Source organism: Centruroides sculpturatus, unplaced genomic scaffold (genome assembly GCF_000671375.1).
Source record: "Centruroides sculpturatus isolate CEXI.00-Female unplaced genomic scaffold, Cexi_2.0 scaffold1320, whole genome shotgun sequence".
NCBI classification, from domain to species: Eukaryota; Metazoa; Arthropoda; class Arachnida; order Scorpiones; family Buthidae; genus Centruroides; species Centruroides sculpturatus.
The window spans coordinates 190,261-205,626 of NW_019385657.1; the positions used below are offsets into that span (position 1 = coordinate 190,261).

Below are 15,366 nucleotides of genomic sequence, written 5' to 3' on the forward strand. Positions count from 1 at the left end.
AACTATTTTAAAATTTTATTATTTATGAATCTTTTTACTTTAATATTGTAGTTTGATTTGTTGAAATTTTAACTTTAATATCATATGATATTAAGTTTCTTACTTTTAATAATAGTAATACAGTAGAACCTCGATTATCCGCCCTAATTGGGGACTGGGGTTGATCGGATAATTGAAAAGTCGGATAACCGAAAAGTATGAAAAAATCCATTATTAGTGTAGTATATTATTATATCCCATGTAATTAGTATATTAGTATATCGCTATTAACCTATTTTGCATTGAATTTTCATCGATGTTAAGCCTAACAAAAATTTTTTAAAATAATAATCGTCGCTATCGTATCGTTAAAAATTAGAAAATTAAGCTTCGTTTAAATACTGGCTCCCTTTCATGGTCGATCCAGTGTTGCCAGCTAAAACACGTAAAAATAATATTAAAGTAGCCAAGATAGCCAAATATTGTAGCACCACATCACTAGCGGACATTTGAAATTTGCCGACTAGGACGGTCGGTTAACCGAGGGGTCGGTTGATCGGGGGTCGGATAATCAAGGTTCTACTGTAATAATAATAATAATAATAATAATAATAATAATCCATGAATGACAATACCTTATTGGGATGGTGGGGTTCTGTACTAAAAGGATTTAGAGGGTTAAGCTGGAGGACTACTCATGCTAAACACACTTTTAATGATGGATCAGACCAAATGTGTTCAAAACCCAATACCTATGATGCAAACATGTAAAATAAATCCTATATCAGATTGGTTATCACCCAGGACAATAGACTATTGTGTTAGAGTATCTGGGCATTTGGCAAAAAATGGACTATAGGACAGGATCTTTAACTGATCAAACAGGGTTGAAGGCTACAAAACTACTGGAAGGACCAAGAAAATGACAATAATATACAATTGCTGAGAATTTGGAAATTATAGTTTGAAACAAATGTACCAAATTTGGAAGAAAACTTGCCCAGATTTAGGTATCCCAGAACAATGGCTTGCAGATCAGTGAAGACATAGAAAGAAATAACATGTTTACAGAATATATGAAATACAAGTTTATTGATAAGAATTGGAAAGATATACTCAAGTAAATTTGAAACAAATGATGACAAATAATCAAGCAGAAGAAATTGAAAAAAAACAGATGTAAATGAATAACAAAATATAGAAGCACAGTCAGAATAAGAAGAGGTGGTACCAACTATAGCTTCATTACTAATAGCTTAATTTGAAGATTGTCAACTAACAGAGACAAAGAACTGAAAAAGAAAATCCTTGAACATACAATATTGGAAAAGATCGATCCCTAGAAACTTGTAGTGAAAAAGAATCTGACAGAGGCTCTTGATGACTTAGGACAATTTTTTCAATAACCTCATTTAACAAATCTGTTTTATGTAACAAATCCATCATTTCAAGCAAATTTCAATTTTTGTATAAAACAAATTAGCTCATATGCAGTGCTGCAGCAGTGATAACTATAGAATTGGGATATGAAATAAATAAATTTAAAAAAAAATAACATAATGATCCACCAAAATGGAAAATTAGACAAAGGAAAATCAGAAAATTAGGGTCAGATACTAGCAAGCTGAACAAAAGACATCAAAGATAAAAAGTTGATAAATGGGGGAAAGGAAAAAATTAAAATGGACATAATAAAAAGATACAATCTGGGTAACAGGAAAATGAAAGCCTTGGAGATAGTCACAGCAAATTGGAATAGCTTCAGGTAAGATTACTCGATATGAAGCAAGGATTGTACTGTTAAGTAGAATTAACTTTTCATGACAAGTCAAAGATATTTTTATGAAAACATAATTGGAAAAGTAAGTAGGAACTTAGGAGAATCAAATAAAGATAAAATTGTAGAGTTCTGGAAAAATATTTGCAACAATTCAAAAGATTACAATAAGATAGAACTCTGGACATAGCTTGTGAAAGCTGATATCAAAGGAAATGAAGTAATAGATATTAGGTAAAGATTCAGTGTATATAAATACAGAACAAGCAACGATTATTTGATGATTCTGGTGATCTGTATATGTTGTTAATAGTATAGGAAGAAAAACTTACCTGAAAAACAAAATCCAAAAATAAATTGTTAATTTCAGATGAAAACACAAGGTCACCAAAATTTATTAAGAGCATTGATTGTTTAATTATTTGCTTGTATTTTTTGTATTGAGTAAGATGTTAGATTAAGATTTTATTTTTAAACAATTATTTTACCATGTTGGTTAATTAACTTGTATATTTTCAATTTATTAGATCAACTGAAGAGGAATTTAATCCTAAACCAGATACTCCAAAAATTGTATACCATTCATTAATTGAATTATTAGGACAGGTAAGAAAAATGGATCAAATAAAAATGTTTTTTAAATAAGAATGCCAAGATGAATAGTTAAAGCTTAATAATTCATTTATTTTGGAAAAATCATTAATTCTTTGCTGACTTGTCATTGATGTTTCAGTCAATTAATCAATCCTTTATTGACTTCAGAAGAAATTTCTCTTGTCCAAGAAATTTTTACATACAAAAATAATACACACATGAAAGATATGTTTTTTAGTGAATAAAATTTAATTTTAAAATATATCTTTTAACAAAATTTATATATTTATAAATTGAAACTTTTAAAGAATTTTTTAACAATCACTTTTTGATAGTTTCTAATCCAAAATATTTTTTCTTAAAAAACATAAAATTTTGTTATTTTAGAAAATGAACTGTAGAATGTTTTTTTATATTGTTACAAATATTAGGACCCAATATTAATGCAATCATTATATTGTAAATTCTTTTTTTCATCTAATTTGTAACATTTTTACTGAAATTATTTCACATTGAAACTTAAAATGGAATAATCATTTTTTAAGAATAATGAATACCATAGATTGAAAGTAGAAAGGCTTGCTTTTTGTTGATCTCTTTGAACAGAGTTTTATATTCATTGACAATTAATTTGAAGCAAATATTAATATAATTTACATTTAATAATTAAATGATAGGTCAATCCAAACAACAATACTTATTGATGAAAGCAAATTAAACTAATGATGATTGTTTTTGAATTTTACCTCATTTTACTTTCCCAGCTGTTATATTTAGCAGTGGAAAAGTATGATGATTAGTAAAAAAAACATTTCAAGATTTTTACATTTTTAGACTCGGGACCTTGAAATGTTGAGAGATATAAAAAAGTTGGAGGGTTTTTCCCTTATGGATGTTTGTGTGCATATGAGGGGAATTTTGTTTACCTACTTTGAAGCTTAATAACTCCTGCAATTTTTGTCAAAAATTTCTGAAATTTTGCAGGAAGATTTGTGTATTAGGAGCATTAATTATTAAATCTTGTTATTAAAGGTCCAAGGAGTGGGGAGGTAGGGGGGGCGGTCATTTGCCATGTCTTGAGCATAGTCAGACTTAATGAAGATTTTACTTGTTAGTTAGCATTTACTTTTGTTTTTTTTTTCTTTCTTAAAACTCATCTCTACCTCAAAATTAAGCTTTTTTGCCATTTTTTAATAATTAGCATGAGATTTTATTGAAAATATTTTTATAACAGATGGTACTACACACAGTTTTAACTTTATTCCGAGGAAAATTATGCAACTTGTTGCTGGGTTTTCTGTAAATATTTTTAAGTGTATTTTGTGATTACACTGTTTTTACAATCTTTCTTGTATGAATTAGTATTTATTCTTTATAGAATTTTAGTTTCAACCCTTTAAAGCATAACCTGGAATAGAATGAATGATTTGGATTTTGAATAAGTAATTTTTAAAAGCATTTTTTTTTAGTTTTTAATCTTTTGAAATTAGTGTTCACAAAACTCCTTGTTTGAAATAACTTTTTTTTTTTGTTGATAAGACTGTTTAATACAAAACTAACATGTCAGATGTTATAATTATTATAATTTAAGAATTGAAAAGTAACTTTAAAAATTCTTTTCTTTGCAGTTGTTTTTATGTTGTTTAAACTTGTCTTCTTTCTCTAATTCATGTTCATTATGGTACCAAAGCTTTTTCACCTCTTATTATTGTTTCTTTACTTTCTTCAAAATCCATATTTTTTTCTGTACAGTGTATGTTTTTGTCTTGTCTAATCTGTAAATTATTCTTACAATGAAAAAGTAATGTTTACAGAATTTTATTTAAAACATTTAAGATACAGTTCAAATAGTTTTTAGTGATATGCTTGCCCTAATATACAGTAGAGCATCGATTATCTGACTCAATTGGGGACTCAGGTTGGTCAGATAACTGAAAAATCGGATAACCGAAAAGAATGAAAAAAATCCATTATTAGTATAGTATATTATTATATCTCATGTAATTAGTACATCGCTATTAACCAACTTTGCATTGAATTTTCATCAATGTTAAGCCTAACAAATTCTTTAAAAAAATAATAATTGTCGCTATTGTATCGTTAAAAATTATTTTAAAATTATTTTATTGCTCACAAAACAAACAACCACTCATAATTAGAAAATTAAGTCTTGTTTAAATACTGGCCTCCCTTCAATGGTCGAGCCAGTATTGCCAGCTAAAACATGCAAAAATTTAACAAAAATAATATTAAGGTAGCCAAGACATAGCCAAATATTGTAGTGCCACATCACTAGCAGACATTTGAAATTTGCCGACTAGAAGAGTCAGTTAATCGATGTGACGGTTAATCGGGAGTCGGATAATCGATGCTCTACTGTAATAATTTATATTATATTACATGCAAAAAACTCAGTTTGGAAAGGATATGAATAAATCATTAAAGGACAAATTTAAAGTATTTTATAAAATAATGATTTTTAAAAAATGAATTTTATCTATGTACATGCATTTTAGAAGTTCATTTAGAAAGAGATGCTGTATACATACCTTGTAAATTATTTCTTTTAAATGATTTAGAAAAGTGTGTACAAAAGAGAATAAATTACAGTGGAACCTCTATATTTGTAATATTCTACATTCATCACATTTTGATGACTTTCCCTCCCATATTCGTCAGTATTTTCTGTATTTGTTGTCATTTCCAACACTGGCAGTGGCGCCACAATCGCATGCCCATGCCGATCAGCTAGCCATGTTAGCTTAGTGTTGCCAATTTAGCTAATTTTTTGTTAGATTTAGTGGATTTATGAACAATCTAGCTATGCAAATTACCTAAATTATAATGGCCTAGATATTTTTATAATGCTATATAGCTACAAAAAAATCAAACAATTTTAATGGAAACAATATGATTCGAATATTTTTATTAAAATGTCTAGCTATCCTTGAATTTTGAGTTGGCAACATTATATTAGCTAGCTGTAGTTAGTCTTCTTTGTGGGGAAGTCGTGTGTATTCTTGGTTTCTTGCATTAATTATTTTCAAAAACTCAAGTTTTAATGGCTCCAACAAAGCACACTGAAGAGAAACAGCAAAAAAGGAAAGCTGTTAGAACAACAATAGAGATAAAAAAAAAAAATGAATTCTAAGTCTGAAAATGGACAAAGTAGAGAGGTTGCAGCTGAAGTTTTCATCTCTAAAATGTGAACATCAAACGCCATCTTGTAAGCCTATAAGTTTGATAATGGCATTTGGAATGCCAAGCATTATTCCAATGATGTTCCAAATGCCATTATCAAACTTCTAGGCTTACAAGATGGTGTTTGAAGTTCACGTTTTAGAGATGAAAACTTTGGCCGCAACGTCTCTAGTGTTTCCAACTTAGCCAAAGAATTTAATATATTGAGATCATAATTGGAATTACCTGTTTTAATTGATGGTATGTCTTCTAAATAATAATAACCTTACTCTTCTTCCCCTTCTACCAGTATATCTTTATTGTACTAAATAAATACAGTAAAGTTTTACAAACAACAAAATTTATATTCTTGTATTTTTTTTTAAGATGGGAATGGATTAATTGAATATCAGTTATTTATTATGAGAAAAATTGTTTCTATATTTGTCATTTTCAATATTTGTTAGATCCTTAGGAACAGATTAATGACTAATATAGAGGGTCCACTGTATATGCATACTTGTACTAAGTTTTATAAAATTATTATTAAAAAATTATAATTATTTTTTTCCTAGATAAGTCCTACATTTAAGCGTAATTTTACCATTATACAAAAGAAGCGTACGCAAAGACATCCATTTGAAAGAGTTGCAACTCCATATCAAGTTTATACTTGGTGTACTCCAAATTTTGATCATAGTATAGATTCCATTCGTGCAGAAGATGGTAACTATAAATAGATTTTGTTTGATAAATGTGCTTAGTAGAAAATTTTAAATTTTAAACTTATATATGTGATATTAGAACTTTTTTATACAATATAAAAATTTTGTTTATACAATTAAAACTAATGTTTAAATAATATAATTTAAATCAATATTTTTCAAAACTTATTTTTTTTTTAGATTTTGAAAGAGTACACAATTGCTTTTTTATATAATTTTGTTCTATTTTATTGGATCTGAAGGTTTGCTTGTTTCTATATATTTTCAATAAAGAGTGTCCACAATTTATTAACTTGATTAACAAATTCAATGGAAAAACCATAACAGATATCTAAAATCAATATTTAACAAAGAGCATTAGTTAAAACTGATGACATTACCTGGTGGTGAGTGCATATTATCAATCTCAACGTGTAACTGATAGCATGAAAAGAAAACTTAAGAATGCTTATTTACCTTAAGATAATGATAGCTAAACTCTGATTACACTGAGTAAAGGTTTACATTTTAGATTATGGTAGGAACATTTTAATTTTGATAACATTAAACAACTGAAAACAATATATATGATTATAATAAGTGGAACCTACTGTATTACATAGAGATCTAATATACAGCAATCCAGTTATATAGTACCGTGTTTTAATTGTATAATCTAGTTTTAGAGAAAGGCTTTAATGTAATACAGATTAATAACATATGGAATACAAAGCAGTTTATTCCCTTTTATTCTGCAGTTTCTAATGAACATCTGATGATACATATGCAGATTTGATATAAAATTTATTTCAGATATATGCTAATAATTAAATTCATATTGAGTTATTCTACTATAATTTCAAAAATAGAATTTTTAACACAATAACTAAGGTCAATGATATTTTTAATACTGTATTGCAGTTTTACACTTTGATGTGCTCTCTATATTTTTCAATAATTTGTTTTTCTAATCAAGAAATATCTATATTTGCTATGTCTCCAGTTAATAGAATCTGAAGAGATACTAGGAAATTGCTTTTAGAAAAAAATTTTCTATTTAAAATAATATACAATTAGATATAGGTAATGATAAATTTTACACAGTAACTCACATTAATATGAATTGCTGGGGAACAGTAGGTTGTTTGCTTTATCAAAAATTCATATTGATGATTTTCAAGGTCAAGGTTGTATAATTTAGGGAGTTAAATCTTAATAGATGATCAAAATTTATAAATTATAATATTCTGAATTAATTTTTCTTTCTAAGCTCTACTCTTGATGCCTAATCGTACCACTCTGATATTAGAGCTTACTCACTTACTGTGCTATTTGTCCTGTTTTTATTTTGACAAACACACCTACATCCAAAAAAGGGGAGTACACATGGATAGCCCCTTTTCAGGGGATCTCTGTGAACTGGTCTTATGACAATTGGAGGAGTGGTCCTTAATAAACATCAAATATAGTATCCTTATTTACATCTGATACATTGATGACATTTTGATTGTATGGAGAAATAGACCGGATATTGGGGAGGTGTTATAGGTGTTTGATAATAACAACTACAGATTAACACTAAAATTGGATCAAGAAAACTATATCGTTAATTTCTTAGACATCAAGATTCAAGTAGCAGATAATAAGTTTTACACCACAATTTACCGCAAACCTACTTACGTCCCCCATTCATACCGGCAAATTCAGCTGACCCATGGTCATATAAGGCATCTGTGGTAGCAAGAGCCTATTTGCATTCTACAGAGATGTCAGATGCCAGCAAGGAACTAAAGCATCTGAAACAAGTTGCATCCAACCATGGGTACAGTTGCTCATTTATCAACAATCTAGCATCCAAACATCTGGCTCTGTCATCTAACACCAATAACATTAATAAAACAGAAGCTAATTGGGTGATCCTAAACTATGAACCATCCCTTCATCACATATACAGGAGGATTGCAAATTATTTAAACATACTTGTAATGTACAAAAGGAAACTCAACGTTTTCTGCCTTCTGTCTATTGCAAAGGACGGCACTGAGGACGCAAGAGCTCCTGGGATTTACCACATCCCACTACAGATAGGTTTGACAGAATACTATTGTATATAGGATCCATGTACAGATCACTACAAGCCAGGATAAAAGATCACAAATATGATGTACAAAAAGGAAATAATACAGCTCTGGCATGTTATGCCAGCTATTCGGTGATTTCTCCCTGTTGGGACCAAGCTAAACTAATACACAAGGTCTTCGACCGGCAAAATATTAGAAGTGGTAGAGAGCTATAGGGTGGACAGGAATGGAGCTGCATCAATGCAGATGCCATTCATGGAAATACTACTTAGACTCATAAAATATATGTCATATATGAAACATCACAGCCTTTATTCGAACTTATTTGAAACTTTTAAAATTAGAAGGCAGCTACATTCTATTTATAGAAAGATTTTTCCGTTTTACATTTCCTGAAGAGGGCTGATAAAATAGTGGCCAAAAATGTTTGAATTTTGAAGTTAAGCATTTCTTTGTTGGAAATTTTGCATTTAGGTGTGATTCTCTACTCTACATGTACAGTTTGTTTTCTGGTAAAGTTGTTGTTTATTGTTTTAATTTACTAAATAGTTAAATAAAATTAAATTTATATACAAAAATAAGTTTAAATGTTTTAAGTGATTTTCAAATCAAATAAAACGAGTGTATTTGCTTCTGAAGTGTGAAGCAATCTGTCAGAGTGGTTAAACAAAACAATGTTCAATAGAAAAAAGATCATGACTTTCTTTTAAGATTGTTTCAAAAAGTAAAAAATATTTTTTTAGTGCCAAAAGAGTAAAAGAGCCAAATTCAGCACAAATTAGCCAAACCTTGCATCACTATATGCACTCCCTGATAAGCAAATTAGCACGTGTTTGCAAGAGACCTCATCCATTTACAAGGGTGGGTATCCTTAAACTTTAACCCCTATTTTCTAAGTACAGTAGAATGGTCTGTTAAAATTAGATGTTAAAATTGCTCTACAATTGGAAGTTAACCCATCTTCGCTTACTAGAAGAAAATCTCCTACTCAAAATGGAACATTTATTATGGTACCACTTTTTATTGTTTATCTAAAAGTATAAAATGCAATTGTTAATGGAAATTTCTTAGGGGTTGTGGAGGTAATTTACAGTTTGGTTAACAAATTTTGGTAAAATTTTTGTTTGCTTTATTGCATGGTAATTAACATAGGGTACGTTCGTAAAGTCAAATGAGTTAAACGAGAATGACGTCATCGTTATTCTTATTTTGTTAGACTTTTCAAACGATTTGTTTAGAACTAAATGGCTATTTCTAAAATCGAAGATACAAATGTTGCTAGTACAGCCTTATTCAAAATATTTTTCTTAGATTGCTTCGGGTGGACAGTTACTCCAATCATTTCATCTTTTAATTCACAATTTAAACACTCGAGTAGATTTAGAAACATTGATATCGTTGGGCGCCATTTTCTTAACGAAGTAAACTAACTCTTTCCTTTGTGAACTTCGTTAGAGTTTCGTTCAAAACGTCATCACCGCAGAGCATATGCACTGAGCGAGACTACTACTATTCGAACAATTCGTTACTAATGTGTTTAACTTGTTTGACTTTACGGACGTACCCATAGTGACAACAGCATTTTGTCAGGACAATGGCAAAATTCACCATAACACAAGATTTTGCTTTTTGGTGTTTGCTTTAAGGCAAGTCAACTGTATTGCTTCTTATTGACATGGATCTTTGGTAACATAGTTTGTGATTTGAAAAAGTTTTATATTTACTAGTAAGAGCTCTGTAAAAATTAAAAGAAATATTGCTTTTCCAATTTTATTAGATGATAATTAAAACAATATAGCTTTAATTCAAATTATTTATTTTAAATAGTCATAATTTAAATATTTAAATCTACATTAAAAAATTTTAGCATTTTCTTCTAAGTTGGGTTATGAAGAACATATCCCAGGTCAAACAAGAGATTGGAATGAAGAACTTCAGACAACTCGAGAACTTCCACGGAAAACATTACCCGAAAGATTACTTAGAGAACGTGCTATATTTAAAGTACATAGTGATTTTGTTGGTGCTGCAACAAGAGGTGCTATGGCTGTAATAGATGGAAATGTTATGGCAATTAATCCTGGAGAAGAAACTAAGTACATAATTTAATTCATAGGAATTAATTTGATATTTATTTTAAATACATATAAAATGTTTTTCTTCTTTAGGATGCAGATGTTTATTTGGAACAACATATTTTTTAGTTTAGGCTTTGATGTCAGAGATCATTATAAAGACTTGGGTGGTGATGCAGCAGCTTTTGCTGCTCCTGTAAGCCTTTTTTTTCTCATAAAATTAATAATTAATTTTTTATATTCTTAATTGTTTTTAGAAATCTAAAAAGTAAATTTAATGTTCATTTTAGAGCAATGATTTGCAGGGAGTTAGAGCATACAGCACAGCTGATATTGAAGGTTTATATACTTTAGGGACAGTTGTGATTGATTATAGAGGATACAGAGTTACAGCTCAATCTATTATACCTGGTAAATTTGAAAGATTTTCATTTTACTAAAATTATTTAACATCTGTAACATTTTTATCAAATGAAGTTTTATTGGTAATTGCTTCTTATTGACATGGATCTTTGATAACATATTTTCTCAGTTTTTTATTACTATATATGTATATATGTATATAAATAAAGAAATAAATATATATATATAACTATTTAAATGTTAATATTTTCTATTTAGTAATAATTTGATTTGATTTTGAATTATAGAACATAGTTATTAACTTTAAGATATCTGATTTTAGTGTTTATATTCTTCAAAGCTTTTGATTCTAGACCAAAACATTATTTGTATAATTTGTAATAAAACAATTCATTAAAGTAAGTTTTCAGTTAATATGAAATTTTCTGAAACAGATTAAAATAATTTTGGTTGAAATACCATAAATTGACTATCAAATAATATTGCTTAGAGTTAATCAGTTAAATAATGCTTTCAATAAAATTTTTTGGTAAAAAACAAATGACCAGTTTTTTCATAATTAGAAATGAAAATGATTCTATAAAAATAGTAACTGTTATTGATATGGTCAGGAGAGAGTATAGAAGACTTTAGCAAATCTATTGTCCTTACTTTTATCCTGATTGAAAATATATATGTAAGTTTGAACTACTTTGTCCCATGCTTGAACACAGGCTTAGAATTTTTGTAGCCATAGGGGTAAGGTTCTTTTTTGAATTGCTTGATCCTGAGTTTCTTGAACTTATGTCTCTACTTCCTTCATCCTCATGTCCTTTCTCACAAAATCCCTGACTATACCTGTCAATTTTAGTTTTGCACTTGAACACTGAACCTTTCCCAATTGGTTAGTTTTGCTATTTCATCTAGCGATTCAAAGAAAGTAGTGATCTTAAGGCCATTAAGGCTCTTGAAAAGGAGGGTATTAAAGGAATCATGCCCCAAGTCCACCTAACATGAGTGCACTTGGTTTAATTTGGGTTTATTGATTTGGGATAAGTTGTGCTACTATGTGCTCTGTAATTTTTAAGTGATTTGTGCGGAAATAAAGCTTTTAAGATGTGGATTACCATGGTTTATACTTTCGGAAGACAACGGGAACAACAATTTGTCAAGTAGGACCTTTAAAGTTTAAAATTTTTCAAATTTTGAAGCAAAACGTTCCTTTTTCGGATAACCGGAGTTTAAAACATCGATCAACCGGAACGGTTGATGTCATCTTATGCGGACTGCTCGCTCAAACCAATTACTAAAATTTTGGGGTCCTCAGATCATTTTTGGCTAAAATAACGGCTTACTTCCGGTATAGCATGGAATGCGGTTATCTTGTTTCCGGAGTATCTGAACCCAATTTCCTTTGGGTGTTTCTTTAAGGACATTATCGGCAACTTTCTCTGAAATGTTGGTTAAGATATCTTTGTCAGTTTTTAAATTATGGCCATTTTAGTTTTGAGTTCCAAAATCAGCATCCATCTCATTTCCATTTCCAAGGCTAAGGTCATTTACCTCCGTCCATAGTTACGCGCTATATAAGTGGAAAGACGGTATTTTAAGTGTCTATATATATATATATATATATATATATATAATTTTTTTTAAATTCAAACTCGTGTTATATATATATATATGTTTAAACGAAAGAATGCGTACAGATGTACAGTACAGTATAAATACGTCAAGGCAGGAGCGAGTTTGTGGCGTGGAATTCTCTAGAGAATCGACAAGACAACCTTGAATGACATATCCCGTCTGCAAATATTTTCTATCGCCCATTTTGTATTAAATTCTGCTGACATTATTCAAACAAGTTTTAAAAAGTGAGGATTTTTCGCATAGATGATCAACCGATAATTAGCTGCATACAGTAGTCATCCTTTTCACATAGGAAATAAAGGACTTTTGCCCATCCACACTCGTTATAAAAAAAAAAAAAAAAAAAAAGCTAGATTTATAGATTTTTCAACGGCATTCGTAATTAAAAATTAATTTCTTTTAATTCGATATTTGTTTTATTAAATTACAAACGAGCGTACGGCTATCCTTTTCGCGTAGGAAAAGCGTTAAGGAGTTTGCCTCGTCCGTCCTACTACAAAGGTTTACATATTATAAATTTTTATAGAGTTTATAGTCAAAATTAACTTTTATATTCAATTTAATTTTTAAAATACGTTAAAAATTATATATTTAGTATTTTCTGAAGGGAAANTAGAAGTAGAAAATATTAATCAAAGCGAAAGACTGATAAAAGAAATAGATAAAATAGAAGATTTGGTTGCTAGAAAACCAAAAAAGATAATGCCTAAAATATGTATATATAACGTCCCAAAAGAAATAGGAAAAGAAGACTTAATTGACAAAATGTATAAACAGAATGATTATATTACTACAGAGTACATTGATATAGAAGATTACACTAAAGATATCAAAGTAAAATATAAATGGGGAAAGGCAGATGACGTTAAACATTGGATATGTGAGGTTTCCCCTAAATTAAGACTACTACTATTAAAACAGAAAAAGGTAAATCTGGGATGGGTTAGATGTACATTAAAGGAATATTTTAGCATACTGCTACAAATGCTGTAAATATGGGCATACAGCCCATGAATGTCGCAGTGATCGTAATTACTGTACACACTGTGCTGGAGATCATAGGTTTAACGAATGCAAAAATAAAGATAATATTCCTAACTGTATAAACTGTATTAAATCAAAACAAAAAACCTTCACCCATAAAGCAATAAGCGATGAATGCCATGAAAGACAAAAGATTATTAAAAATATTACAGGAAAAATAAATTATGGAAATTGATAACTTAATAAATAACAATAAAAGAACAGAAATAGAAAATGGAAAAATAAAATGTTTGCAAATCAATCTAGGCAGAAGTATTAGTGCTGTATCACAGGTAGTGGGTGATAAACTCCAACACTATGATATAATACTTGTCCAAGAACCGTATTGTCGGGAAAGAAAACCTATGGGTTGGCCTTTGAGAACCCAAGTTCTATATAATAGCGATGGGGAAACCCCGCTATTATATAGTGGACTATTATTGTCCTAAATAATCCAAATATTCAATGTATGTTGTTAACAGGTTATTGCAATGAATACATGACCACAATTGAACTTTTAAATGCTAATAAAAAATGGATAGTAAGCAATTTTTATTTCCCAATGAAAGTGAATATCACTACCCATTTGGAAATTTTAGACAGATTATGTAGCAGATACCAACAAACTCACGGAATGATATTAGGTGGAGACAGCAATGCACATTCGTATGTATGGTTTGATGAGAACTCTGACCTTAGAGGAGGCGAAATTGAAGAATTTGTAAACAAACAAAACCTGTTCATCCTTAACGAACCAGATATGCCAAGCACGTTTGAAAGCTCAAATGGAAGTTCAAACATAGACTTAACAATAATAAATAATAGAGCGATAAATGAAGTTGATAAATGGACAGTATGTGATGAAACGAGTCTATCTGAACATAGGTACATTACATTTGAAATTGATCAGAAGATTCACAATAATAGTATTAAAAAGTATAACTTAAAAAGAGCTAACTGGGAAAGAATAATGGAAGACTTAAAATCTGCAAAGACAGATTTGAGAAATATAGAAAATCGCCACCAGGCAGAAGCAGTACTTACGAAGTTAATTCAGATAATAACAAAAGCAATTGAAAGGAATATCCCACTGTACGACGATAGGAAAAAAATAGTGAAATGGTGGACTCCTGAATTAAAAGCATTAAAAAGTAAAGCAAGAGCAAAAAGAAAGAGATACCAAAAATGTACCGATCAGAACTTGAGAACTATTTTTAGAGAACAATATCTAGAGGAACAGAAAAATTATAAGAGAAGGATAAAAGAAAGTAAAGAAAAGAGTTGGATACAATTCTGTGAAAAAAGTGCTGGAGACCCCTGGGGTTTGATCTATAAAATCACAACTGGGGAATTAAGAAGAAGATTTCAGTTAACAGAAATTAAACAAGAGAATGGATCTGTTACCGCTACAGCAGAGGAGAGCTTAAAATTATTACTTACGAAATTCGTTAAAATAGATGATAAAAATAAAGACAGCAGAGAGCAAAAAAAGTTAAGAGAAAGTTTACAATACAAAACAAGTGGTGAAAATGTTCCGTTATTCTCAAAGGAAGAGATATCTTGGGTAATATCGAACTTTAAACAAGGGAAAGCCCCAGGACATGATCTAATTACAATAGAAATTGTAAAACAAATAAATAACAGAGAACCAGATTTTCTATACGAATTATATAACACTTGTTTAAAATTTGCGGTTTTCCCAGCTGAATGGAAAATTGCGAAAATCTTACCAATCTATAAGGGTAAAAACAAAGATCGAAAAGAAGTAAGAAGTTATAGACCAATCTCTCTCCTTCCTGTTCTGGGAAAAGTTTTGGATAAATTAGTAGTATATCGTCTTACAACTTGGCTAAATTCAAACAAATGGTTTAACGAAAATCAATACGGGTTTCAAGAAGGACGTTCAGCGGAAGATGCTATATCAAAAGTAATTAAAGATATCGAAGAAGGGAGGAAAAATA

The 15,366-nt window shown here is 29.6% G+C and overlaps 1 protein-coding gene across 4 annotated transcripts in view; it reads left to right on the top strand.

Annotated features, from left to right (window-relative positions):
* LOC111640930 (clustered mitochondria protein homolog) overlaps positions 1 to 15,366 on the top strand; it is a 77,839-nt gene that overhangs the window by 44,859 nt on the left and 17,614 nt on the right. For all 4 annotated transcript variants that reach the window (XM_023387019.1, XM_023387018.1, XM_023387020.1 and 1 more), the window contains exons 8-12: positions 2,284 to 2,362; positions 6,106 to 6,256; positions 10,183 to 10,411; positions 10,484 to 10,586; positions 10,681 to 10,801. In XM_023387019.1, the coding sequence (XP_023242787.1) occupies positions 2,284 to 2,362; positions 6,106 to 6,256; positions 10,183 to 10,411; positions 10,484 to 10,586; positions 10,681 to 10,801 (683 nt within the window). The remainder of the gene's footprint in view (positions 1 to 2,283; positions 2,363 to 6,105; positions 6,257 to 10,182; positions 10,412 to 10,483; positions 10,587 to 10,680; positions 10,802 to 15,366) is intronic.